Source organism: Zosterops lateralis, assembly GCF_965231275.1.
Source record: "Zosterops lateralis genome assembly, chromosome: 6".
In the NCBI taxonomy this organism is placed as follows: Eukaryota; Metazoa; Chordata; class Aves; order Passeriformes; family Zosteropidae; genus Zosterops; species Zosterops lateralis.
The window spans coordinates 58,301,299-58,329,198 of record NC_139761.1 but is presented as its reverse complement, the minus strand read 5'-3'; the positions used below and the strand labels follow the sequence as shown (position 1 = coordinate 58,329,198).

General features: G+C 38.0%; 1 protein-coding gene across 1 annotated transcript in view; it reads right to left on the bottom strand.

Annotated features, from left to right (window-relative positions):
* Nucleotides 1-27,900, bottom strand: part of LUZP2 (leucine zipper protein 2) — a 76,453-nt gene that overhangs the window by 37,378 nt on the left and 11,175 nt on the right. Inside the window, exons 2-4 of the mRNA XM_083863116.1 lie at nucleotides 5,125-5,242; nucleotides 4,314-4,384; nucleotides 1,772-1,850 (exon numbers count right to left, since the gene is read on the bottom strand). Coding sequence (XP_083719242.1) covers nucleotides 1,772-1,850; nucleotides 4,314-4,384; nucleotides 5,125-5,242 — 268 coding nt within the window. The remainder of the gene's footprint in view (nucleotides 1-1,771; nucleotides 1,851-4,313; nucleotides 4,385-5,124; nucleotides 5,243-27,900) is intronic.

Below are 27,900 nucleotides of genomic sequence, written 5' to 3'. Positions count from 1 at the left end.
CAGCACAGGAACAACAGGGAACAAGCCCAGAGCAGGGTGACAAAGCTGTTGGAGCACTGGAGCACATCCCCTGTGGAGCCAGGCTGAAAGAGTTGGAGCTGCTCAGCCTGGAGAAGAGAAGGCTGCATGGAGACCTCAGAAGAACCTTCCAGCCTGTGAAGGGACCTCCAGGGGAGCTGGAGAGAGACCCTGCCTCAGGAACTGCAGGTTCAGGACAAGAAGGAACAAGGAAGGGATCAATGGAAAGAGGGGAAATTCAGGTCAGGCATTAAGGAGAAACCTTCCACTGTGAGGGAGGTGAGGCACTGGCAGAGGTGGCCTGGGGAGGCTGTGGACACCCAACCCTTACAGTGCCCAAAGCCAGGTTCAATCAGGCCTTGAACAACCTGGGATAGTGGGAGCTGCCCCTGCCCACGGCAGGGGAGGGTGGGACTAAATGATCTTTAAGGTCCATTCCAGTCCCTCAACATCCTGTGACTCCAGGATTCAACATAGACAATTTATAGATTGTCTTGGTACAAAACAACAAAGATCACCAAAATATGCTATCCTTTCCAAACTCAGTACAGCTTTCAAGATTACTTCTTTTCTCTCCTGAAGAGGATAGAAGTTCTTTTTTTTCCTCTAGACAAAAATACAAGTACCAAAAATACACTAATTATATGTTGTGTGGTACACAAGAACAAAAAGCATCTTTACTCTTCAGACTTTTGAGCAACAAAGGGAAAACACGTGTTTTCAAAAATCAGATTAACTGAAAGAAACCTGCAAAAGGAATAGTTTGGTCCACAATCTATGCTGTTTCTAATCAGAAGGTAGCAAAACATACACTCTGACGTTTTGTTCACCAAGGGCATAAAGCCACATACAAATCACAGTCATACAAAACAAGGCATTGTAAATATTTGTTGAATATAATAATTACATTTAAACCTCTGTCCTGGACAAGCCCTTGCTTTGTGACCCTAGAAGACAGCAAAATCTTAGTAAATAAATCAGTAGTTATCCAATATGAAATATAAAATAGATCTATAAACACTTCTAGCAGGTTGCTTTCAAGTCCAGAGTTCGAATGAAACACTTGAGGTCTGAAGGAACCTCTGGAGATTATCTAGTCAACTCATGCTCAGTTATGTCCAGGTTACAGGGATATTGGTAACCAACACAGTAATATACTTTCATCTTAGTAAACACGATTCTACCTTTTTTTTGCCTACAGTGGCAAAATATGTCTATTTATGCTCCAAAACATTACATTGCTACATGGAAGTCAAAACAACTGTGCAGTTTGCCCAGAACCAGAATTTCAATAAAGCATGAAATCTTAATGGGACTTAATAAGACCTTTTATAGTGATAATTAGTTCCACTATGGTCAAAATCAGACACTCTACTTCTATTTTGTTGCTGAAAATCCATAGTAATTCCTAAAAAGTCAATGGATGTATGACAGTGTATATTAGTAGAGATGAGATGTGAGGATCCATAAAGATCATTCACCAGGGAGAGGCTTAGGCCTAAATTTCCTGTCTAAAGTCTCCAAAATTGTATAAACATCCCTAAATTCCACAGAAATAAGGAAAACCAGGAATCTTAATATTTTAGAACATTAAAGTTTTTTCCAGCTCCTTTCTTTTGAAGCTTGCAGAGTAGTAATATATATGTGAAATCCATTCTTTTTTTACTAAGTTTTTGAGCTAATAAATTCTCAAGGCAGTGTTAAGAAACAACAGAAGAATAACAAAAATAAAGAAAGAAAGAGAATCACTCACGGTAGCCTGCTGTTTCTCTGCTTTCTCAGCTGCCTCATTAAGCTGCTTTTGAAGGGCTTCCTGGAGAGATTTCATTTCCCTGGTTTATTGAAAACACAGAACACAAACTTCAACACAAGTTTCCATTAGGAAATAATTCTTTAGATTCCAAAAAATGGACCTTTAACTATTCAGAGCAGCAAACAGATGTACTCTGTGTATGAGTCTCACAAATAAAATCATAATGACTCCATGAAGCAAAGTTCCAAAGCAAAACAGAAATTATCTCTGATGCAAACTGGCCACTCTTTCTATCTACTGAATGGCCTGCTGTGCAAAACATCTGCCAGTGCATAATTTCTAACAAAAAATGACTGGCACCAAATAGTGAGGAAAGTAGGCAAGTGAAAATGCACTGACATGGAGACAGGCTATTATCAATAAGAACTAGTTTATATCTGCTTGAAAATATCATGCTCTGATAAAATTCAACCTCATATGGTACCTTCTAGAGAGAAGCGAAAAATGTAGAAGATTGTGGCATAAAAAGAAAAAAATAGGATAATTGCTTGGATTGGGCTTTAGTTGAATCAAATGAAAACCCTCTGTTTACTGATTCAGCCAGAGATTTTCTCCAAATTGCAAGAATTTTCTACCCACAGCATATGACACACTTTGGAGTTGTAGCAAAGTAGTAAAATGACAGTTTTCATAACAGCTGGAGAGCTTTTGGAGGGTTGCTGCTTGTATGGATAAACGCTCAACGAAGATCAAGCCAAAACTGGATTTATACACAGTAACAGATAATAATTTAGCCCTGTGGAAATGAAACTGAATGGAAACCACTTAATTTTAAAAGAACTTGCTGCCTGCTGGATCACCTTTCTTTTTAGCTGATAACTCCTACTGCTTTCAGCAAGTTCAGCAACACTAGCACAGAACTAGTGATTGCGCAGCATGAAAACAGTTTTCCATCAGCACTAACAGATGCCATCATTTCAAAGTGCTGAGGATGCATAGAAAGAATAAATCTGGGATCATCATAGTAAGTGACCAAGTCTTACTTGCAACTTGAGAATTATTGAAGAATTTGCACAAAAGGAATTAAAAAAAAATCTATTTTGAAGTCAGCAGAACATTTACTTAGAAAAACTGAGATTCCAGTACTCTAAACTTTACTGTATCATCCAGCATTGTAGAGCATAATCAAAGTCGTGCTCAGACCAAATGCAGCTCATGTTTGTTCAAAGAAAGATCATAACATTAACACTGGGATGTATTTTGAATTTTGGGTTAAATGCAGATGTAAGTGTAATACTGTGTTCACTTTTCTTCATCTATTTAGTAAACAGTCCATTAATACCTTTAATCAATTCATGTCTCAATTTCAGAAAGGAAAGTTGCACAACAGCCCAACCACCACAAAACTGAGTTAATTTATGATGAAGGATTTTGTCTGTGGAAATAGGAAATCTATGATGCAGAGATGTATGAGATGTAAATATTTAAACTGGACATTAGCTCATGTCTTGCCTTTATAATTTAATATATTTGCCAGGAATACCTGAAAGATTGTTATGTATCACAGTAAAATAAGAAATTCCACTGGTATTGTACTGTGGACTTTATATATTGGGTATTTAAGACATGAAGGCCATTTTCTCACAAGGTTTCCATGTGGCAATGCAATTTCACGTGCACTTCCACATGTACTTCTACACTGAATGTGGATGTAAGATGGTCATGGAATTTAATTATTGCATTTTTAATAACGAAGGAAGTATGAACTTAATAAAGTTTCTTACTAAAAATTTTTTCTAGGGAAAAAGATGAAGTAGAGATGCACTCATTATATACCGTTTTTCCAGCAAAAGTGGTGACCATATTAGTTACATTTTCTTGCTATTACAATTGGATTGATGTTGCTATTTGCTGGTCTGAATTTCAAGAATGAAGATACACAGAATGATGAGATTTACCTGCAATGAAGCACCAGGGAAATTGAGACTAAGCACTAGGCTGGGAACTGGCATTCCCAGCCAGGGGAACTCACTTTTGAAGTGCTCAAGGAATAATTTGAAATTAATACTTCTTTCTCTTCCTAACTCCATTGATCACAAATCCAGTGAAAATATTCCTGTTTGCACATGGACTAGGGATTTTCAGTGTCTATACACATAAAAATTTAATTAAGAGGTTTGAATACATGTCATCACCTCCAAACTTAGGGATTTAGACACTTCAGTAATTTAATTTTCTAAATATTCTGAATTTATTTTTAAGCAATACTTCATGACTAAATCTTCCTTTAAAATTCACAAAGCCTTTCTTTAGCAGATATCTCACCATAGCATTTTAATATATTTTCCCATCATCATATGTCCAATACCAGCAAATCTGTAATTTGTTTCAAAACGTGTATTTCCTGCCTTTATTTGACTGTTACAACCAGCAGACTCTGGAATACAGCAGTGTTTATCTATATAGCAAAAGGAAAGATGGTATTTGATAGTCTGACAGTTTATAGTCAGGAAATAGAAAGAGAAGGAAGGGAGGGTCTTACCTTTGGTTTTGGCCCAGTTCCAGAAGTTTCTGCACGTCACTTTTGGTTGCTGCTTCATCATTTTTTAAAGACTGATGGCAACAAAAAAAAACTCTATTAATGAGATTCTTCTTATTATTAATCTGTGAAAGTATCTGGCCCTCATTCATAAAATAGTTCTAGTGAATTGCAGACATCGCCACTTAAGAAAATTGGAAGAATACTCTGACTTTTCTTTTACTGTAACTCAAACACAGTCAGCTATACACAGCTGTGTATTTTTCAGATACTAAATGAGAGATAAATACAGTAAGTAGATTTAGAAACAGACAAATTACTAAAAGCATGAGAATTTTATGACCAAGTAGGTGTGTATATACAGAAGATAACACTATACAGATCTTTGTCCACATCAGGATCTCTGTAGAGTTAAGTCTAAAGTATTTCACGGTGTACTTTTGCTAAATACTACCGTCAACTGTGCTACATTCCAAAAGAAATTTCCTACAAGGAGAAGCGTATTTCTCTAAAAAGTACGAAAAAAACCCTACAATAATATTTCTTGTCCTTCCCTTCCTTTTCCTATATCCTATTTTCATATTTTCTTTATTTTTATTGAGTTGACAAAGGCCCCAACACATTAGGGTGAAATTTTCCATGAAACCATCATGTTTATATTAAGTAGAAGATCAAAAAAACCCCAAAATAATAACTATTTATATATCTAATAATTTTTTTAAAAAAGAAACACATTTTTTGGTAATTAAAAGACACCAATATGAAAATGCTGAAGTAAGTAAGTAATCCTATAGAAACTGAGACAGAGTCTTACCTGGAGGTTGACTTTAATTCCCTGAAGCTCTTTAGAAGTCTTTAACAGTTGATGAAGTATGTTGGTCCTTTCCTTAAAGACTTCTTTCAGCTGTCTTTCCAGTTCCTCATAGCCCTGTCTAACACAAAGAATAAAAGCATTAGATCATCCCAAAACATCAGCCAATGCACCTGAAAACATATCTTAGTTCATCTGGATTCCTAAATAACCAAATTTTAGTCTCACATGCATTTGATAACCATTTCTTAGGAAGGTTTCACACAGGTCAGTTTTCCACATCAGCATGCCAACAGCCTGAAGCTGTGTTATTCTATGAAAAGCACAGTGTGCTTTCTGAGGCTGATGTTAGATTAACAAAATTTAAATATTTTTACCACAGCACAGTGACATTTATTTCATATTTGAAAACATACCAGTTTCAAAACACATCTTTACAAACACAGAAATTTTGTCCTGATGAATACAAGCACACTTGTCTGAATTTAACTAACAAGATGATCTGTTCCATTAAGAAAAAACTGCAACATGTAAACCAACTGAACCAGATGTTAGAAGACTCAATCAGAGTAATTCCACTGAAGCTGAAGAAGATTTCAGATGAAAGAACACCTCATCCATATCAAGGTCCCTGTCAGAATGAAGCACACATGTCTCTGAGGAGGATGGCATCATCCTTCACCATGGAGAAGAAAGTAAGAGAAGTAGCACTGCTTTGGTAATAAACAGGCTTACTTTTTTTTTTTTTTCCCCACTTTCACTCACTGGTATTCATTTCTCACTGGCAAAAAAAAAGGGATTCCCAAAGCCCTTCTCTTTGGAGGAAACATTCCTGCCAGAGCATTTTCTCCTCAAATTGGTCTCTAAACCTAGACACTCCTTCAGCAAACATGCAACAGTTCATTTTTAAGCTCCTCTTTTTAAAAAAACCCTTTTTGTGCTCTAATTATAATTACTAGTTTAGGGCATTCTAGTGTAAATTCTAGGAAAATCAGGTTATTTGATAAGAGGGTAACAAATTGTAACAAATACTGCTTACAAAGTACCCTTGCAAAGTGTGCATTATCCTTATTATTATCCTTGCAAAGTGCATTATCACCTAGATGTTCATAAAGAAATCTTCTGAAGGTATTCTTGCTAATGGAAGTGGGCACATGGATCTGGTTTTATTTAAGTGAGAAAAAGATTAATCATAATTCTAAGTTAACACATATGGAAGTTGAAGATAAGAATCTTTAAAATTGTACAATAACCAAACAAGATGGAAATAATCTGTAATATAACAGAGCATTGCAATGCTGATTTGCTTGTCTTTCTAAGTAGGAACATTTTAAACCTAGAAAATCTGTGAAATTTTTATTAATCAAAACCCAAAATGATCAGGTTATCTAGATAAAGTATGCTACATATAATTACAGCACATATATAAAGTATTATAATAGTATCCAACCTGACTTTCAAGCACTTCTACTTGATTTAATTGAATTCTGCATTAACTATGACACTTGGGAAAAGTCATGTAAGCATTGAGCTGATTAGCAGATGTGCTTCTGCTGAACCCCAGCATCTGTAAGATACAACTATCCTCCAGACTCAAATGACACTCACATTCCGTATTTTGTACTTGGGCACTACCTGAACACTGTGGTTCAGACTGGGTTGGGGGGAGAGGGGGAAGTGGGGACAGGGAAAAAACTTCCCCACTTGCAATCTTGTGTTCATCAAATCAACAGGAGATTCTACTTCTGCACATTCTGGCTTTGTACAGAAGAATCTTGTTTCAAGCCCTTTGTCCTTCATTCATTTTCCTTTCTCAGGATATGCTGACATTTTGAATTCAACATGATCATCTTCTGCAAGTGTCTGGGAAGAGGATTCTGCAGCATTCAATGGGAGAAATACACCTGGTAATTAATGATTTCATAATATTTGACATAGACACTTCAGCAGTTCCAGTTTTCCCTATAATTTCTAACCTTTTTCTCCCATTGGGGAACACAAAAGCTGTGTATATGTATGTGTATGCATACACACTCAAATACAACCACACTAATAATTACATATACCTACACACTTATGGCAAAGGATTTTTTATGTCTTTTGGAAGTGCTGACACTGCTGTCACAGACTTCTCATCAACCTGATCAATATTTTTCTTGTTTATGCATTGATTTTTAGGTACATCATGGAATGCCTCAAAGCTTTTTCTGTTTTTATACAGGTGTCCATTACTACTCCTGCTACCTGCCTTGAGTGTTCTCAATTCATATTTTGCTGACAGGAATAAAGGACTTGGCTTTTAAATCCTCATTCCATATTTAGAAAAGGAGAAAAGACACTGCAGTATTTAAGGAAGCATATCCTAGTCTTTAAAACAGAACCAAGCCAAAGTAGCATTATTTTAGCTGTGTGACTGCATATAACAAAAATTAGTTCCCTGTCTCCTCTCAGAGAAGCTCAGGCACTATTATGGGGTCTTCTGTAATTCAGTTATTCCTTTACATACATTTACATTTTAAATATATATATTCACAACAAAAAGATACATGTATATATAAACTCCCATCTTGACAGCTTCAGACAAAGAACCATTCAGCATTTGCTCACATTAACCAGCCATTTCTGTGGACCTGTTTGTCTTTTCAGATACATTTGAACCACCTCATGCACAAGCCTGAGGACTCACTCCTTCCCTGAAATCAGAATTCCTAAATCATTGCCTTGGCCAGGAAATTTCAGGAAGGGTAGAAACAAGCACTGGACCTTATTTTCAACTGATGTTACCTCTTGAAGTGACATCTGTTTGTTAACATTTGTCATAGAGATGCAATGAACACCAAACAAGCATCTCCACCAAATATAGCCAATATAGTTTTAATTACAAAAATAATTATTTTGAGAGATCTGGCTGACTTTTGTACCAGCTACAAATATTTCTTGCAACTTTTCCTTTTGCAATTCTGAAAGGAAAGACAAATTCCAGTTATATTGCTGATCCACCATTACTGAAGGGGCACTTAGACAAGAATAAATGCATAGACATTTGAAAATATAACAAATAGAAAACTGAAATAGAAAAGATGGAATTACACAATTTCTTTCTGTACTTTTGAGCATCACTACATAGATTTGTGTGTCATCATGAAATTAAGAGCTTCTGAAAAGGTGACCTGACTCAAAAAAGTTTGATTTCAAGGGCACCTGTTATTTATTATTTAATTGGACTAAGATCTTAGATTTCAAAGCAGAATTTTATAATTTAGTTTCATTATATAATAGGTTTTTGACAGCTGCTCTTTATATTCAATATTTTTTGTACAAGCATAAATATATCAGCTCTTAAAAGACTCACATTAGAATTCAAATGCTTCACACCTCATGAGTTTTCTTCAGGTTAAATAAATACATTGACCTAGAAATTGAAATGAAGATTTGACTTTGAAGTTGTCTTTTCATTTCTACCTCTCTCAAAGGTACCATAATATCAATAATTTTCTTGCTGAGATATATATTTAAGTCAGGAATACCTGCATGTTCATCCAGCAGAGAATCTAGGAACTCTCCCTCTGCAGTAATTGAATCAGTATGTTGAGTTTTCTTTTGCTAAGGGCTATCACCAGGAAAACTGTCTTAGTTTGGGAATTTTTTCCTTAAATTAACTTACTGTTATTAAACCCCAACTTCTGATTGCTGATCTGGGTACTTGGAAAAGAGGGCAGCATAAAAGAAAAAAAAAATCAACTCCTATAAATACTCTTCCTTCCTCTTGCCCATGCTCATCCTGCACCAAATCTCTTCTTTTCTCCTCCAGCCCATCTCCACTTGTGTGCAGGGCAGGTCATCCCTGAGCCATCCCAGGAGCCACAGGAGACTGGGGCAGTGCACAGCTGCTTTCCCTGCTGCTCCTGCTCTGCTGGGGCTTCTCTGAAGTCACTGGGGTGTCCCACTGTGCCACGTGTGACCCACAGGCTGTCGCTGCTCAGGTGTGTCCCTGCCCCAGTGCGGGTGACCCACAGGCTGTCAATGCTCAGGTGTGTTCCTGCCCCAGGGCAGGTGACCCACAGGCTGTCTGTCACTGCTCAGGTGTGTCCCTGCCCCAGTGCAGGTGACCCACAGGCTGTCACTGCTCAGGTGTTTCCCTGCCCCGGGGCAGGTGACCCACAGGCTGTCTGTCACTGCTCAGGTGTGTCCCTGCCCTGGGGCAGGTGACCCACAGCTGCAGCTCCTTCACAAACACCCACTTGGGCACTGCACTCCTCCTTCCCAGAGCACATTTCCAGCCACATTTCCAGCAACTCATCTCCATCAGTCCATGTCCAAGGCCATCTCCTCCCCATCTCCAGGAGCACTTTCCTGCCCTTGTTTTCAACCTGTGTGAGCAGGAGAGCACAGGCTCCTCCAGCAGCTGCAGGGCTGGCAGAGGATGGAGTGTTCACACCCACCAGTGGAACCAGAAGCAGCAGCAATGCTTCTCTCCCCTTTTTCAGTTCTTTTGAAGGATGAACTCAAGTGAAAAAACCTTTTGTCCCAAAGACATACAGAGAGAAAATAAAGGAAAATAAAGTGCCTGAAACAAACTCAGCAACCAAACTGAGGGTGCCCAAAAGGTGGTGGTGGAGATTTTTGAAAGGCAAGATTGTACACAGAAACCTCTCTAGATTCTTTTCCTAGGGACAATAGTCTACATGCTCATATACATTTCAAAATGGCTGTTTGACCTAACACTTCCCACTAGTCACAAAAGACAGGACATACGGGGATATTTTTACATTATTCCTGTATTTTTTCTTTGCCATTTTGGCCAGCGACACCTTTAACAGACCAAGCCTCACACCACAAAACTGACAAGACAACATTATGCCACTGCTGCTGCCTCCTCCTAGGGAAGCAAAGAAATGCTAATTATATCTGGAGCTATATATAAACTGTGATCCTTTCCTAGAATGCTCATCAAGCACATCACTGAGCTGTAGCACACCACCTAGCTCTGGGCCAAGGCTATATTTAAACTGGTTGGTGTCGCTACCCAGGAAATAACCAAAGTCAATCAGAACACCCTGAGATCCTTTATAAATTAGGAAAGGACAGCCCTTCATAATAAAAAAATACAAAACAAACAAAAAACCCCCACTTCAATATCTAGAAAGTGAAGTGAGGCATTGAGAATTTCACTCCAAAGTAATCTGATTATGTCAGAGCTTGTAAATAACTAAACACACACACATTTCCACAGATAGATCCTACTGCTGGGAAGCTTGTTTCTAGTTTCTAGGTCTTGTCCCTCTCACTCTGAAAAGCAGACTGTCTCTAAAAATACGATGCAGATGATTCCTCAGGAAGTTCCTTCTATTTTTTTTTTAAATGATAGATGACTATCAATGACTTCATTACATTGCTTTCATAACTAGGTCCTCTGCAGTATTAAATATCTTTTTGAGTATTAAACTGAAATGCAACAAATAAACAGTAGGATACAACTTTAAAATGGAAGTTTAATAGATTTCCTTTCTTTTTGGTTTAGGCTTTTTTCTTGGTTTTAAACAAACCTTTCCAAAGATCCTTACAATGAATACCCATTAAGGCTGTAAATCTCAGAGCTTCTCAATTCCCTATAGTTTTTTGCAGTTACAAGGACTGCTAACATGAACTTAAGTCATTGCTACTGCTCCATTTTTAAAGCACTGGTTGATATTTTGCCCAGATAAACAAATCTAAAAGGTCATAGCATCTATCTCTTCATCAATTAAAAAGCCTCAAGTACTATGCATTAAGCTCAAATCCATATTCTTCAAGCAATTTGGATGTTGATAACAGCAGATATATTTCCTGCTGCATTTAACATTTTATTTAACATGCAGCTAATTAATCCATTTCATTATTTATAGTACACAAATGCAGTGGCGTAAAACCATGTCTGCTGTAAGACCATTTCACTACCCTGCCAAAAGTAAAATTAAAACTAGAAAGAAAATATCTATGGAAGGGGAGAAAAATCCTGGAAACTCATGAGGAAACATTATTCCCTGGATAGGAAACCCTGGACAACCACAAATGAGGATGAATATCTGTTTATCTGAGTGATGCAGTGAAATGTGACATGACACAAAACCTTAGCAGTAGTGTTTCACGGGATTCTGATTCTTACTACTGATTCACAAGGACAATCTTAATTTAATTTGTACAAACCCAATAAACCAAAGAATTCTGATTAAATACAGCTGTATGAGCTTCACACTATTTAATTTCCTCACACCAGCATGCACTTAGCTTATTTCTTCACATTTCAGATAAATGTAGACAGAAATAATCTCTTCTATTAGTTCTGTGTATTTTTACACTACAGTGGATTTATTTTCACCATTCGTTATGTTCAAATCCCCAAATGAAGCAATTCATACCAAATCTGAGATCAGCAAAATAATATGCAATATATTAAAGAAAATACATTAAAATTTTGTTTCTCTATTAAAACATCCCAGTTTAGCACATTCTCAGTCGTGCTTTTTCCAACTATCACAGCTCACCTTAATTCATACCTCCCATGTAGCATGTCTTGGCTATCATGACAGCCCTAATGTTAGGAAAATATAAGCTATAAAAAGACAGGCTACATCAGATAGATGATGTGTAACTATCACAGTCACAGGAAATCACTATTTCCATATTTTCTATGAGATATTTCTGTTACTTCTCTCCCACCATTTACAAATACATGAAATATTTACAAAATCTAACTAACTTGCTGAGACAAATTAATGGAGTATCATGTGGGCTGGATTATTCCAGATGTTAATTTTAACTGGAACATCAAAGCAAAAAAGCTGCACTATATTATTAAAATATGTTTGACATTTCATCTTCCCATCAACAAATAGTTATATGCAACACAAAGGCTTCATAGTTTATCTTTTCTTTGTGGTAGGAAGGGCTGCACGTTCCTCAGTTTAGTTCTATTAAAATTGATAGGAGTTTAAAGCTACAGTTTACTTTAATTTTAAAGTATGAGCAACCTTTCCAACATTAGAAATAATTCTCATCTTAAATGGAAGTTTTCTAACATGAACCATATGTGAATATCTGACTTATACCACGTGCCTGAAAGGCAAAAGAAAAAGTTCCCAGGAAAGTAAAGTCATATGTTTCCTTTGTGCCCTTCAGCCAAGAGATGTTCATGACACTCAATGGGCAGCAAAGATCCCCCAAAAGCAACAAAACTCCACCTTAGGGAGGAAATTGCAAAGCCATTGGAGTAAAGAGCAAAAGTCAGTGAGGCACCAGGCTCAGTATGGAGTCTGCCAGGGAATTTGCCTGGGGTGCAGTAGAGCAGCAACACTTTGGAATATTTTGCAGGAGCTGAAATCTGTCCCATCAATGCAAACTTTGCTGTCCACACACGTCACTGAGCACAGTGAGAGCCCAGAGCATCCCACCGAGAAAGGCGAGGCAGAGTTTGAGGAAACTCTCCTCTGATATGCTGGGGAAGCGGCAGCCCAGGAAAGGATTTCTGTCAGCTCCCAAATGTCCTGCAGCACCATCAGGAACAAAGTGAGCAAAGACTTTGCAGTCCTAGTGTGCTCCAGCAGAGGTTGACTAATGACACCCCCAAAAAGAGGCAATGCACACCAGAGAGCATCTCAGAGCAAACGGGAACTTTCCGTCACTCACTGAGAACTTTTTGGAAGGAATTTTGGGATGAATAATTTGATGCAGGCAGTCTAGAGTATGCACTAGAATGAATGGAACAAACCTTGAGTCTGAGAAGAGTTTATAGCACAAATCTACATTATTGTGCATCTGCAAAACTACATCTATTTTGTATAATGGTTACTGACTGATACTTTACTGTACTGGGAGAAAGAATTACCTGGAGTATTCAAACATTTAGATCCCAGAAAAGCAGGGGTGGAACTAAATCAGGACAAATCCATAAAGAAGTGACATTACTTGAAAAGTTACGTAAAGTCTACTCAACTTTTTTACTAATGAAGCATCACAGTTCACTATTTCCCACTAATACAGGGGCATTGGTCTTACTGACCAACCAGTTGGAATTTAAAACAAGCACTTGCTAGAACTCAGGAGATTTTTCAGGAAATGTATACACTGAAGACATATATAACACATATATATAACACTAAGGGTACACTGAAAACATATGTTTTGTCTAGTCTATGATTTAAGATAAGCAAAGTTTATCATTTTTCAAAGACAATGGAAGTCTACTTGGAGAAAGGCAGCACAATCCGCAGCAGAGTAAGGTGCCTCACTGATAAATGGATTGTTATTTCCCAGCTTTACAGATAAAAGCTGTTCAGTTCTGATTTGGTTTTTCCAATTATCAAGGTTTGCAGGTAAACAAGGGAAAGAGAACTGTTTCTAACACACACAAAAAAAGCAAGATAAAGTCTCCATTATAATTAACTGTGAAGAATACAACTCAAGTATTCTTCCCACTTTACCATCCAAATTTCTATTATTATTATTATTATTTATTTATTTTTATTATATTTATGTGTGTAACAGCAGGGCCCATAGGACTGAAATACTGACATTGCTATTTAGGCACTTATAAGAAAGGCTCAACTCCATAGAGCAGGGAAGGTAATGATTTCTGCCCTGGACTGTTTAACAGATAAATAACACAAGTGACAGTGGCCCAGGGAGGGACACACAAGGGCAGGAACTTGCTCAATGTCATACAGCAGGTCCATGGTAGAGCTGAGAACAGGAACTGAGGATCTCAGTATGAACTGGACCACTGGATTCACTAAAATCATCAGCTGATCAAAGGTGATAAAAAGGCGTGTCCTTTCTAGAACAAAATGTTTGACAAGCGAAGAAATCTTTCAACAACACATTTAGGATTAGCAGTCATCTTCTTTCTCCAGCCTTAGAAAGCTGATGGTGCAATGACAGCTCCACTAGACAGGAACTCTTTCATGAAGGATGGACAAAAATGACATTCTCCTTGCATGTGAAAGGCCACTGGCTTCTAAAATAATTACACTGAGGAAGATTACTAATTTGTAACCTTGGCCAAGGTTACAACCCATACACTGAAAGGCATTCCTAAAATTTTCAGGATTTTTATCTCCCTATACACTAAAATTATAGGGGAGACTGCTTTAATAATCTAACATTTCTATTACTTTTCTTTAGAGGCTATGCCCAGATTATAATAACAATTAAACAAAAAGCATTTAAAGTGGCTTCATTTTTAATTAGGTGCTAGCTTAAAAAAGAAAACCACCACTCTAAATCATCAACAACAACAAATCCTTGCAAACCACAGGCATGAGACAACACTGAGAACCCTCAATAAGAAACTGAATTGTCAAGCAACTGGAATGTTTATAATTCTCAAGTTCCACGTGCAGCTGTTCTTTCTCTCTACCTCAATCATTACTACTACTGTCGGTGAAAATCCTGGATGACAAGGATCAAGGGTTCCCAAGGTGCTGCACTAATACCTAAGAAAACAGCTACTGCACTGAGATCACAAGCAAAACAGAAGAAATCACATCAATGGCATAGTTGTATCCGCCTAAAAGCTGACACCCATGTAATGAATTCCTGAGATTTCATGGGAGATGGGAAAGTTGAGACAAATAGGGCAAGGGACATAAAGACAATCTGAGTAAGCTGTCTGGAAGCACAGATCACCTGTATCGTTGTAGCAGAAGACATGCAGGTGAAATAAGGTGTGGAGTCTGAGCCAGCATAGCTCAGTACAGTTCTCTCACTTTAAGGTACTCAGAGGAATCCTCTACACCAGCAGAAAACTGGAGTTTACATATTACACATCCAGCTTCAGATTGAAGAGGACACATTTCTGTACCAGGGCAAACTGTGCCTTTCCAAGCCTCAGTATCTACCCACAAAGAGATTCTGTGGTCCAGCTTTACTGATACCTCAGTGCCTTTTGCACAGGAGATGGTTTGAGCTTTTATGGGCAGTGGCTATTTAACCCAGGGGCAATGGAGGGACTGATCACTGCCTTAGAGGCACCTCAAAACAGAGTTTGAAATTTTGAGACACATTTCTGAGACACATTTCCTCTTTTTTTAGGCTTGATTTATAGCCCTACCTACTGCACAGTTCTGTGAATCCAGTCCCCTGAAAAGATTAAAATATAAAATGCAAAATGGATGTGCAAGCATTAGGAATTGGTTTTTACATTACATTATTTTAGCTGTGATTTGCACTTGGAAAGGCATTCCTCTTCTTGCAAAATTTGTTTGATGTAAAATTTTCTCAAGAAAGGATGATTTTGGTATTCGTTCTTTGAATAGTTTTCAAGTTTTCAACAAGAAGGGAGATTTAATCCACGGACCAGAGAGCAGCCAACAAGATCTAAGTGAGGTCCAGGTGTTAGAAAGGCAAATTACTTGTTGGCAGAATTAGTTTGTTACCATGTAGGGCTGGACATGCTTCAATTATCTCAGGCTTAGGGGGAGGTTAACAAAGGTTGGGAAGAAGGAGGGACACACCCCTGATAGTGGACACAAAGAATTCAGAATTTACAGGCCAGGAGGACATTGGGCAGAACCCCCAAGATAAGGAAGAAACTAATAAGGACAACTCAGAAACTGCTGCAAACAGCTCCAGCTGGGTAAAAGGTAATTCTGGAAAGGAAAGATCACAGCCACTGACCCAAGAAACCAACCAACTCAAAAGAGAAAGAGCATGCAGACTAATTAACATGAGAAGTGAGAGAAATATTGACCAGTAGAAGAGAGGATATCAATTAATAAAATAACTACAAGGTAACTTGTACCCAATGAACATCAATGCTTTTGTTTGTTAAAATGTATGAGCAGTGAAAAGTTGTGGTGGTTGTTGTGCTGAGTTTACGGATTTGCCACCCAGCTCCCCTTTCTGTGCAGAACTGTAAATACGTCACACACCTTGACTCTGTGTGTGGCCTGGCCTAATGCACACCAGGTGAAAGAACCTATTTTGGGACAACACTTTCTCTGCTTCACTGAATTTGTACCAGAAATATTAAAAGTCTTATTCTAGTGCTTCTTCCCATGGTACTTAAAGTCTGTAATTGCAGGTTCTTAATAAAGAGATGTAGACCCCTGCAGGTAAGGTCAATTCCACTGAGATCAGGAAGAGCAAAAACGAGCAAAGGACCATTTTTTATTTCCTATTTTATTATGCCAAGCTCTTTCTCTTTTACTTAATTGCAGGTTCATGTTTGTTAATCACACCACACATTTCTTACTCTAACTGATGAAATAGCAGATTATCTCTTCCCTGGAGAATGCCTGCCAAGGAAGAACAAGTTTTTAAAAAACTAAATAGCATATCAATCCAGTGCAGATTTCTTTAAAGAAAAAAACCTCCACATTAGCATCAACTCATACAACTGGTGCTTTTGTTTCAAGTTACATTTTGCTTCTACAGTTCTTGTTTTGTCTGCTGCCCTAATTAGCACATCATTTAGGAACCCAGTTGATCATGCCAAATCCTGGCACTGTTCATTCTTTCCTCCAGAGCAGCCCTGAATGGGCAGACTGTATGGATTCCTCTCCCATTGCAGGGATATTCACTGTCTTGTGTGCTGGAGAGTCATTGGAATGCAGAGCACTGCCTCTGCTCTATGGAGCACTGTTAGCACCAGGATGCAATTTTATTTATTAAAACACAGAGTACAATTCCTGCAACCCCCAGGAGCCTCCATCAGAATGAAGACCAGAAAAAACATTTGGCCTGTGCAAAGTGGACAAGCAGGCTGGGTTTTCTTTTTTTCTGTTGGTAATAAGGTATTTCTTCACAGCTTCACAACCTTGCTGCACCTGTGCTACAAATGTACAAGAAATTTCTACTCCTCCACCTTCCCCCATAAATAACTGTAACGGGGCTTTTCTTGGTCAATCCTGAGGCAGAGCAGCAACACCCAGCTCTCTCCCCACAACTTCTGCTCAACTAAATTTACAGGTCTGCTTGCATCGGTAGGCAAAGATAAAACCTGTGCAGCCACTGCACAGACAGAAAATAATTCTGCTAAAAACCTCTGCTGTTCTTGGATATTCTGGGTGCCTGTATTTAGCTCTACAGAGTCACACAGGCTGAAGGCCTTGGTCCCCCCAAAAAGGGACAGAGTGGCTTGCCAAGTGTTAGAAATGATTAAGAGCCAATTCAAAATAAAAGAATTTATTTAACAACTTACCAAGATTGGATTGCAAAGCCACAATAAAAACAACATCGATTGAATGTCGGGGGGACAGGCTGAGAGCAACAACGGTGCTCTCCGACCTTGCCCACGAATGCTGGGTTTCTGATGTACAGTTTTATACAGTTTTTTGTCCGGAGGCTATGATTATTGAGAAAGTCCGAATATTCATGTATTTCTTGTATTCCTGGGCTTGGTTTGAAAGGATTTCCTGTAAGTCTTAGAAGCTTCCCGGACTCCTTCTTTTGGGGTGTAGATGAAAATCCGAATTATTCATGTGGTTCTGAATTTTGGTTTCCTGTGAGTCCAGAGGGTCTCCCTGAGTTCTTTCTCAGGGTGCAGGTGTCCTTCGAGATTGATATCAGTCTCTTAAGTAGATGTAAAGTAGAGATTCCTTCTAGATGTCTGGGCCATCTTCCGCCAGGTCCTGCTGTTTCTGTCGCAAAATCGGTCTGGGAACTTTGGGGATGTCCCTGGTAGTTTTTTAATAGTCCATACTTTTCGATACAACAATTTTATACACGAATTTATATTTTACATCTATTACATCAGGCAATCATTTGCACATCCTTTACTTTGAAATCTTCACTGTTCACTAACCCACCCTCAGGCAGGAAGCAAAAACTCGAGCACAAGAGATTCCACCAGTATGGAGGAGCTCATGTTATTTTCCTCACGTTTTCTCCCCTCAGTACATCCTTCTCAGCTGCACCTTTCTATTGCCAGAAAACTTAGTAACACATTGAAGATTCTGCTTATGGGCCAAGAAATATAATCACCAATAAAATGAACCACCGACATAAAGAACTGGAAAACAGTACATGTACATGCAATCAAACACACATTTAGCAAATATCAAGACATATATGTGATCCTAATTAATCTCTTTGATATGCTACAAGCAATTACTAAAGTACAGTCATGAAATCTGACATGTTTTGTGTTGGAAAAACACTTAGTAAGGTATAGAAAAGATGCCTTTCGAAAAGATGAGGTATTTCTAATCACCAGTCAAACCATCGTATTTTTAATACTGCACTTAAAAATAAGTTTATATCTTAAAATTGACAGGGAAATTGAGTTGGCATCTCAAGACAGGAAAATCTAGCTTTTATTAATCCCTCTGCTTGAGTTTGATGGAGTTTTTCACCTTTGGGTTGGGTTTTGTGTGGTTTTGGTCTGGTGGTTGTATTTTTTTCCTCCCTCCTTAATAGTTTATGAACTACAATTGCTTAAAGTTGGTGTTTTACCTCAGACAAAATCACAAAATCCTGGCTATTTTCCAGATTGAATGCATTTCTTTAGGATACAGATCTATGACCAAGAGTATGTTGCTCTAAGATATTTGCTCCATCTAACTTAAAATTCTAATTTTTTAATTGCTCATTGAGAAGAAAAGGAGAAAAGCAAAAAGAAGGTGTTTGTACATCAAGTAAGTGCATTTTCTGATTTGGGACATACCAGAAAAAGTGTTACTCAACCATAGATGAAATGGTCTAGGTTGAAAGGAACCTTTAAAGATCATCAGTTCCAATCCACCTGCCATGGGCAGGGACACATTTCACTGGACCAGGTTGCTCAGAGTTCCATCCAACCCGGCCTTGGACACTGACAGACACTCAGCATTGCAGTGCTAAAGTAACCATAGGTGGGGATCACTCAAACAGATTTCCACATCTCAGGACATTGTTTAGAAGGTAATCTATTAACACCTTAAAGCCTAAACATCAGTTTAAAATTACCTTTAAAATTATTTTAAAATTACAGCATGCTTTCAGTTCTTTTCAAGAGCCAAAGCCAATTTCAAGAAGCTCAAGGTCCATAGTAGTGACCATACCTACTCAGATCAAAGCAAGTACAGTTAATTCCATGCATAGAATTAAATGATTAACAAATCTCTATTCTTCCAACAAAATTGGTTTTATAGTTCCTTACAAATACAGTGATTAACCTGCCAAAACAAGCTTTCAAACTCATCTTCTCTCATTCACATCTGCTTACAGAAAGTAAAAGGGGAACCTTTACATTTACCTACACTCTAAGTTCATAAAATGTTTAGGTACAAAGTTTTTGTTCCAAGAGCAGCAGTCAGGGTAAAAAAGGGATTTTGCATATCCATACCAATCAGATTTCTAATAGGCTTTTGCACCTGGAGTCCTGTGGGCTACTCAGTACAAGAAAGACAAGGAGCTGCTAGAGAGGGTCCAGCAGAGGCCACAGAGATGAGGAGGGCTCTGGAGCATCTCTCTCATGTGTAACAGATAAATAACACCAGTGACAAGGGGCCCAGAGAGGCACACACAAGTTGGATCAGGTACTGCCCAGGGAAGCTGAGGAGTCTCCTCCCTGGAAATGTCCCAAACCCACCTGAGTCAGTCCCGTGTCACCTACACCAGCTGAGTCTGCCTTGGAGGGGGGGTTGGGCTGGATCATCCCCACAGGGCCCTTCCAACCAATTCTGTGGTTAGCTGAGATCTTAATAGAGTGAAGATAACTGAATGCAACCTGCCACTGAGCAGGAATTCAGCAATTAAAACATATTAAATGATTTGAGGTTGGAGTTTTGTTTTTACTTTGCATTAAATCACTTTTCTAAGTATGAACGTTCAGCATATTACTGTGTTCTACAGCACACATTCTCTGTATTGTCAGTGTTACTAAATACTAAGAGCTGATTTCTTTTGTCAAGAATCTCAAGTGCACACTGAATTTTAAACACCACTCGCTTCCCCTTTTTAAAATCATAATCAAAACATCCAAGGTGAATGTCTCTAATTTAGCATTTGTCTGATCAATACATTTACATTTGTAGCGATTAATAATGTACTGATTTGTAATAATGTCATTTTGCTTAATATGCCCATTAATAAATGGAAAAAAATCCATTGCATTATTGATTTTAGATAGTTGATGACTTTCTTCTCCCCAAAACTGTCAATGTCATTACTTCTACACTATGTTTTTGCACTTCATGAAGAGTCATTGCCAAACATTGCCACATAAATCTTATTCTTATATTTTCAAACCTACTTGCTTGACACTGTAATACAGAATTGACACCGTTCAGGCAGAATATTGAAAGCAGTCTGTTCTCTCCACAGCATCAGCTGTGCAAGAAGTTACTTCTGTTTTACTGTGGTTCCTTATAATAAACAGGTTTTGCTATGCTTGATATTTTTTTAAGCATTGGGGGGGGGATACATTATTCATACAAGACATAAAATACCTAAATATCCTTCAGCTGGTAGAACTGTGGAAGAAAGCTTGCAATGTTCACATTTCATGGGATGGGCTGGTGATATCCATTGGTTTTGACAGCAGGACTGTTCCATATTTTAAATATTTCTAACTGCTTCCCAGTGCATTTTCACAAATCAGCACCAGAAACATGAAGTGTTTTGTGCAGAAGCAAAAACTCTGGGAAATGGCTTTTTACTGCTCAAAGGAATGCAGTTTCACCTTGTGACTCAGGCCCTGGGTTTTTACTCTGGTGCTGCCGCCTTGGGGATCCTCCCGACTGCTCCTTCTGCCTCCTGACCACATTCCCAGGTTCAGGATAGTGCCAAGATAAATAAACCCCTGCAAACACACACCAACTGGGACTTTTTAATGGAGGAAACTCAACACACTTCAGTGGTTTCCACAATCAAATGTGGAGACTCAGTCAATTTTTAAACACAGAACATTCAAGAATGGAATGCTGCCACATCATTTGGGCCTGTCACGTATTTCTATTAACATAAATAGTATTGCACCAGCTGTTCTGGGGAGGTGTTTTGGAGGCTGTGCAGAGATTTTGGAGGTTGGATGTTTTCATAAACACACTTACATAGAATATACATATACAATATCAAACAATTCCGTATAATTTTTTCCTTCCCTAAAGAAAGCATGAAAAATTAATTCCCCACAAACATTAATTATAAAAAAAGGTTCAACTTCACTTTTCATATTTATCAAAGACCACTTTGTCCAAAAATTCAGCTTTGGAACACAATTTCTGGAGTATAAAATAAGGTCTAACTTTTAGGGCTCAATATAACAACATACAGCAATAATTCCAACAACTCAAAATACTATTTTTATATAGGTCTTACAAATACATTAGGAGGGAAATTATTATAGGCCTCAAAGTGCTTGCTGAGCTTTATGCAAAGTGGGTGACAAAGCTCTCTGTTCAATCTTGAAGAGAACCACTGACCATTCTGCTCAGGTGCATTAAGGGCTCAATTTTATCTCGATCCAAACATATTCTAAAAGTCTGGGGAATCGATTCTGGACCTGAAATTACTATTTTTCTGCAATAGAATACAGAGATTTCAGATGAACCCCAAACCAAAAAGCAGCTTGTTTCTAGTCCAGCAATTAACTCACTATCTTTTGGGTACTTTTATAACTCAAATTTCAACTGGTCCCATTTAGCACTACAGCAGAGATGTCCTCTCCTACGTGAAGTATTTCATCTGGTTTATTAAGACTGTTGGACCCTCAAGCATTTTTCAGAAACATACACTAAAGAACAGTAGAAAATCGAGAATATATAAATATAAAGTAACAATCTCATAGAAAAAAATGCAGAATTGGGAATACACCTCACTTGAATTCTTATTTTCTGTACTATTTGATGTTTTTCCTGAACCTTCTTATTCTCTCAAGAGATTAAAAATTACTTCAGTCCTCATGTAACTCTACACAAGGAGGTTTTCTGTGAGGAGACACAGAAAATAATACAGAATGAAACAGGTGAAAGCAAAACTGGCTTTCTGATATTTCTTATACATGAATTTGAAAGCTTCAGCACATTTTGCATTTCTAAAGTATTTTACAGTAAGAATAACCCTAATGTGAAGCCAAACAAGACGCAATGATACACAGAAACTAAGGAAACAGCAGAGGCCACCAGAGAATCCAGCAGAGGCACAGCTGAGCACCTCCAGCCCTTCTGAAGCACCAGGACAACCCAAGGACATGAACAATTTTTTTCTGGCATCATTTCAACAATTCAAGGACTCAAGCTTAAGCTTTCAGTGAGAGCCCAAAGTATTTTCTGCCTTTAACTCACAAGCATCCTTTCACAGAACTACACTACTTCCAGAAACCACTTGTATTGATACCTATGTAGAGAAGGAAGGGGAGGGGGGGGGGACCAGCTTTCAGGGATCATTATATCTGTTAGCCATTCATTAAATAAGAATTCTCCTACCAACAAAAATGCTCCAGACAGCAAACTCTCCCTCTACACAGCAAAAAAAACCTCTCCCCAAAGAAACCCCCCAAAGTCAGAAACATCACAACCTCTTCCAAATAAAAAAACCCCAACGATGAAAAAACCCCAAAACACAACAACAAAAACAACCTACACCTGCCCCAAAAAACCCAAAACCTTAACCACCAGAGAATGAGCTGCTAGCAAGGCGCTGCTTTTGTTTAGGGTTTTTTGGTGGCTTTTGGTGGGGTTTTGTTTTTGTGGGGTTTTTGGTTGTTTTTTTGTTTGCTTGCTTGTTTTTTTTAATATTCTGAAAAGAACATATTTTCATTCCAAGGAAGTTCATAACCCACCAAACCCACCCCTTTTTGGTTTAGGAAAAAAAAAAAATCTTAGTACTAACTAGGAAATGCTTCTCTGAAAAACTGAAAGACATTCCACCAGATGACTAAGCACTAAGTTGAAAGAAACAAGTCTTGAAAAAATGTGTTTACCTACATAATGCCTCTCTCATGCCGAGTCATAATCCCCATTTAATCTCACATTACCTCAACAGCATATGTGTTAAACTGTTCAGTTCATAATCAAGCCTTTTTTCCTCCCCTCTGCCCTCCAAAACTGGTTGATTGTATAAAACCCACAGAAATAGAGAATGTAGTGGAAGTTATGTGCAAGAATCAACCTGTTCTACTACCTTGAAATGGAAAGAATTGGAGCTGACCTGTTTTTGCAATGGAGGAAAGTAGCACTGATACATTTCTACACCACAGCAAGCAGAACCTGCACAATGGACTTATGAAAAAAACACAAATAACAAAAAGCCATTGAAAGTTAATACTCTTGTTAATATATGAATAATAAAAACCGTTTCTAAAATACAGAAAATTTCTGCACACAATTTCCTCCCTTTCAGGTCAATCTCTCTACTCCCATCACAGGTAAGGTCATTAACAAAACCTTACAGGGGAAGCTAATCAGCACAGTTATCTGCTGTTCAAATCCTTCAAACACTTTTTCTTTTTAATTCTCAACACAAGAGTTTCAAGTATGGTTTCTTCAACAGACAAAATTAAAGACAGATTTTTTTATTCCAAAGCTGAATAACTCTCCCTCAGAAGTAATTATCACAAGCAACAGCCAGGCCACCGTGAAACACAAAAAGCAACATTTTCACTTCAGAGAAGTGAGGTAGGACCAAAAATAGCTGAACGTCCAACATAACAAAGGGAACTTCAACTCTTTATGCAGTCTTTGTATTTTCTCTCTTCAATTTTTAAGTACACCCCTGAATTCTCTACAAGTATTTGCATATATTTGAACCTGTCTCTGCTACACATATATATACACGCTTAGCAAAACATGTTCCTAGAAATGATAAAAGTTATTTCTGCTGCCTCTGACACACAGGCTTGACAAAGCCAGGAGTCCATTAGGAAATGGACTCTCCTGTATGGTGGAGAGGAAAGACAGTATTTCTCAACTAGTTTGTTTTCATAAATACAGCTCTATCAGTCTAAATCAAACTTCAAAGTCAGGCCTATTTTCATGTGATCCTTCAAAGTCTACAATCTTAATAACTGCATAAAAATCAGAATTTGTTAAACGAAAATTGTCTGAGATTAAGCCTAGCAAGTTGCTTCTGTTTGATGCTGAAGGCAATGTAACCACTCAGTCAATAACAAATATGGTGTGGCAATTACTTTAAACCTGAGGATTAGTTTATCCTTGTGCACAAAGGCCACAATCATTATATTCGGCTTAAAATGCCACAATTATAAATACAAATTAATGTACTGAAGATTTGTTCACCCTGCCTCTGGTTAACAGAGTTAACTAGAACGTCAGTAGTATAAGCTGTGATGTTTAATCACGTTAATTTCCAATCTTCACGTAACATTTCTGTGCTCTACCAGTACTCACAGCACATAATACTAGTAATTCCACACACTTGGAAGAATAATGCCTTCTGTTTCCCAGAATGGCTCTCAGAGAAATAGAAAAGGAAGGTAAGTTAGAAAGCTTTGTATACCTGAGAGCTCTCATGTCCATCTTGAGTGGGATGCAGAAAGTTGGGACAGCTAATTCTTATACTCCCCACATAAATCCAAAGTATAAAATTAATGAGGAACAGGATCCCTCAGCAAACCAAACGTTCAAAGTGAAATAGGAAGAGGGCAAAGCCTGCAAGAGCACTTTCCATAACACAAGTGACAATCTTGTATCAAGAGTGTCCCTTTTCTCCTCATTTCCCCAGCATTAAATAAACAAGATGCAAGAACTTTTCCCACAGAACTCCAGTAAATTCGCTGGCTGCCTGTAAAACAAGAAACCTGTTGACCACAAAAAAAAAAAAAAAAAAGACAGATCTGTAATTATGCATTCCACTGTTACTGTTGTTCCATGGACTTTAAAGTGAGTAGTAGATCAAGTGTGCATGAACAAAATACAAAGGCTATAAAGAAAGAAAGCAAAACTAGAATTCACTCAATCTATGTGTCAGTACTTCAAGGATTAAATATGAAATAATTTTTTAAAAATTAAAATTAAAAAGCCAACTTTCAGACAGAAGCCTTAACTCTGAGATTTTCTGTTTTAGAGAAATTAGAGCTAACTATCAAAGGCTGAATTAAAAAAAAATCTGTAACTCTCTTGTATATAAATAAGAGAAGAATTATCTCTTTTAAAACATCTGAGTGCTTGTCTTGGTTCAGGTCTTGCTAAACTGAATGCCTATTTCTTGTTCTCTTTTCACATGTGCTAGGAAGACACCAGGATATTATTCTATCATCCATGGGGATTCAGTGAACTCAGTGAATGTTACAATGACTATGAAGGGATCAAGTGTGTGATTTATTTAGTCATTACTGAAGGTACTCAAATAATTGATTTAAAGCTACAGGCTGTTATTCAAGTCTAACTTCAGTATAATCCTGCCAAGCCACTTCATTTTCTCAAGGCTCCACGTCATCTGAACAAGGCAAACTCCAATGGCCTTGTGTAGAATCCCAAAAGATGGTGTGATGAGGATGTCTCCATACTCTGTGGGGAAGAAGAAGATGCTGTTGCAGAGGCAGGGCAGCACTTTTCCAGGAGAAACGCCCTTATTCTAATTCTTGGAGAGAAGCACAATGCAGGGCAGCTCAAGGGCAAGAATGAGGCTGAAAAGTGGCCACAGACCATAAAGGTGGGGATCAAGACCACCAAAGACCCCTGAAGCCCTTTACCCCATTTCCAGACCGAGCTGAAAGAATGGACTACGAAGGAATGAGAACTAACTGGAACAGAAAGTGAGAAACTCAGGTTCCCCACCCTAGAGCTCCCTACAGAAAGGTGCCCCCACCAAGCTCAGGCACAGGCCTGCCTGCCTTCCTCTCTCTTTTTTCCACCTCACCACACTGCCATGTGCTCATACAGGAGGATGGGCACTAACACGCCAATTTCCATGCCAATTGTGTCATTTATTATTAAAACTTTGGTGAGTTTTTGTGATTACTTTTGTCATCCCTTTTAACCATAAGCACCTGTGAATCTTGGGTGCACCCTTCCTCTTGGGGCTGGGATGTCACCCCTTGATCCACAGGGCAAATCAGAGTTTTGATAGTTTCGTGTTTCTAAGCTAAAATATCTGAAGTCAATGGTCCTCCCTCCTTTTTAAGATGCATTTAAACATCTATTGCCAGAGGAATGTGGCAGAGGAAGTTTATATTGTTTCTTAGAACAGAGGAAGTTTGTATTGCTTGTTCTACCACTATATTGAAACCAGGGATCAAAATCACCCTTACATATACTAGAATATAGGCACTTCTGCTGTTTTAAATGATTTCTGTCTCTAAAAAAGAAATTACTAAGTCAGTATCACAAACAGTAATTCAAATCCAAAATGGTCAAAGAACTGGTGTGGTCTGAGGGTCTGTATATGGATTCCCTGAAGGCTAAAAGTTTATTTACTCTGAAATTGATTTCACTGAAATATCCCATGGTCACTGTAGTCTTGTGGCCCAAAATTTTAAAATGCCAAAGCAACTGTTAAGCAAACAAAGATTACAGGTAAGATGGAACATGTTGCTAACACTGTAACAATTATGTAAGTAGTCTCTTCATTTTCAAAGTGTTGGAGAACTGTTGGAGAAATTGGAGGATTTTTTTGTCATTTGCGTTTTTATGATTTTTGGCTGGGTTTTTTAAAGATTATTATTTTAAAGACTGCATCTTGATGTTCACTAGGAATACATCCGTATATATGTTTTAGTGTATTACTGAAAGAGTCATTCTCTTCGATTATTACTTTTTCAATAACTGGAAGACGACTGAATCTCCAAAACCAACTTCCATTCCTTAGACATATCCTAGGCTATAGCAACAAACACAGAATATACAGGTTTAAACAGAAAGCATATCAGTTTCTATATTTAGAAAACATATCAGTTTTTATATTTATCCAAAAATATACAAAAACATTAATTTTGTTTTCTACCATTCTTTTTTATTTTTTAGAGTCCAAATGAAGCTGTTATGGAAATTCAGGTCATCTGGATATTTTAAGAAAGAGACATTTACACAAGCCTATTAGAATGATGCCCGGACTAGCTCTGAGATGAAAACCCAGATCAAATGAAGAAGCAGCAAGCCTTACCATGCCCATAAACAACCAGAGCTGCCTTTTAGGAAGGCAGGATTTTATCAGTTTTTCCACCTAAACTGAGTTTTACATATTAATTTCAATACAGGCTTTTGGAAGAAGAAAATAAAAGATAGAAAATAGGAAAAGTAATCATCCCACTTTTCTCCTCCACATAAATCAAAATCAGAATTATTAAGTTGGAAGAGACCTCCAGGACCACCAAGTCCAGTCCAACCCTAACCTCAAATAAACCATGGCACCAAGTGAAGGATCTGAAGCCCAACATAAGCCGCTTCTTTTGCCACAAATTATCTTGATTAAAAACAACACTGCAAGTCAAAGAAATGATGGTAAAAGCATGAACACTGTTTTATCACATTATCACAGAAGAGGTATGGTTGGAAGGGCCCACAGTGGGTCACCCAGTCCAACCACCCTGCTCAAGCAGGCCCATGTTCCCATGTCCAGACCTCCGCAGGATGTCTAGTGAAGGGGACTCCACAAGTGTCCAGGTGTCTTGGGTTATGTAACTTTAAAAAAAAAAAAAAAGAAAAAAAGTTTATTCTATTCCATCTGTTGAAATATGGTTGGGGAGGTGTTGTTTTTTTTTTTTTTTTCCTTTATCTGTTGTAACTCCAGAAGGGAGGGGGTAACTGCCTTTCTGAAAACAAGCCAACTGAGTGAGGCATTGTTTCTTATCTCTTTTCACCCTCCCATTACCTCCATGGGGGTATCTTCTGTTAATGGACCATTAAAGCTCACCAATGACAT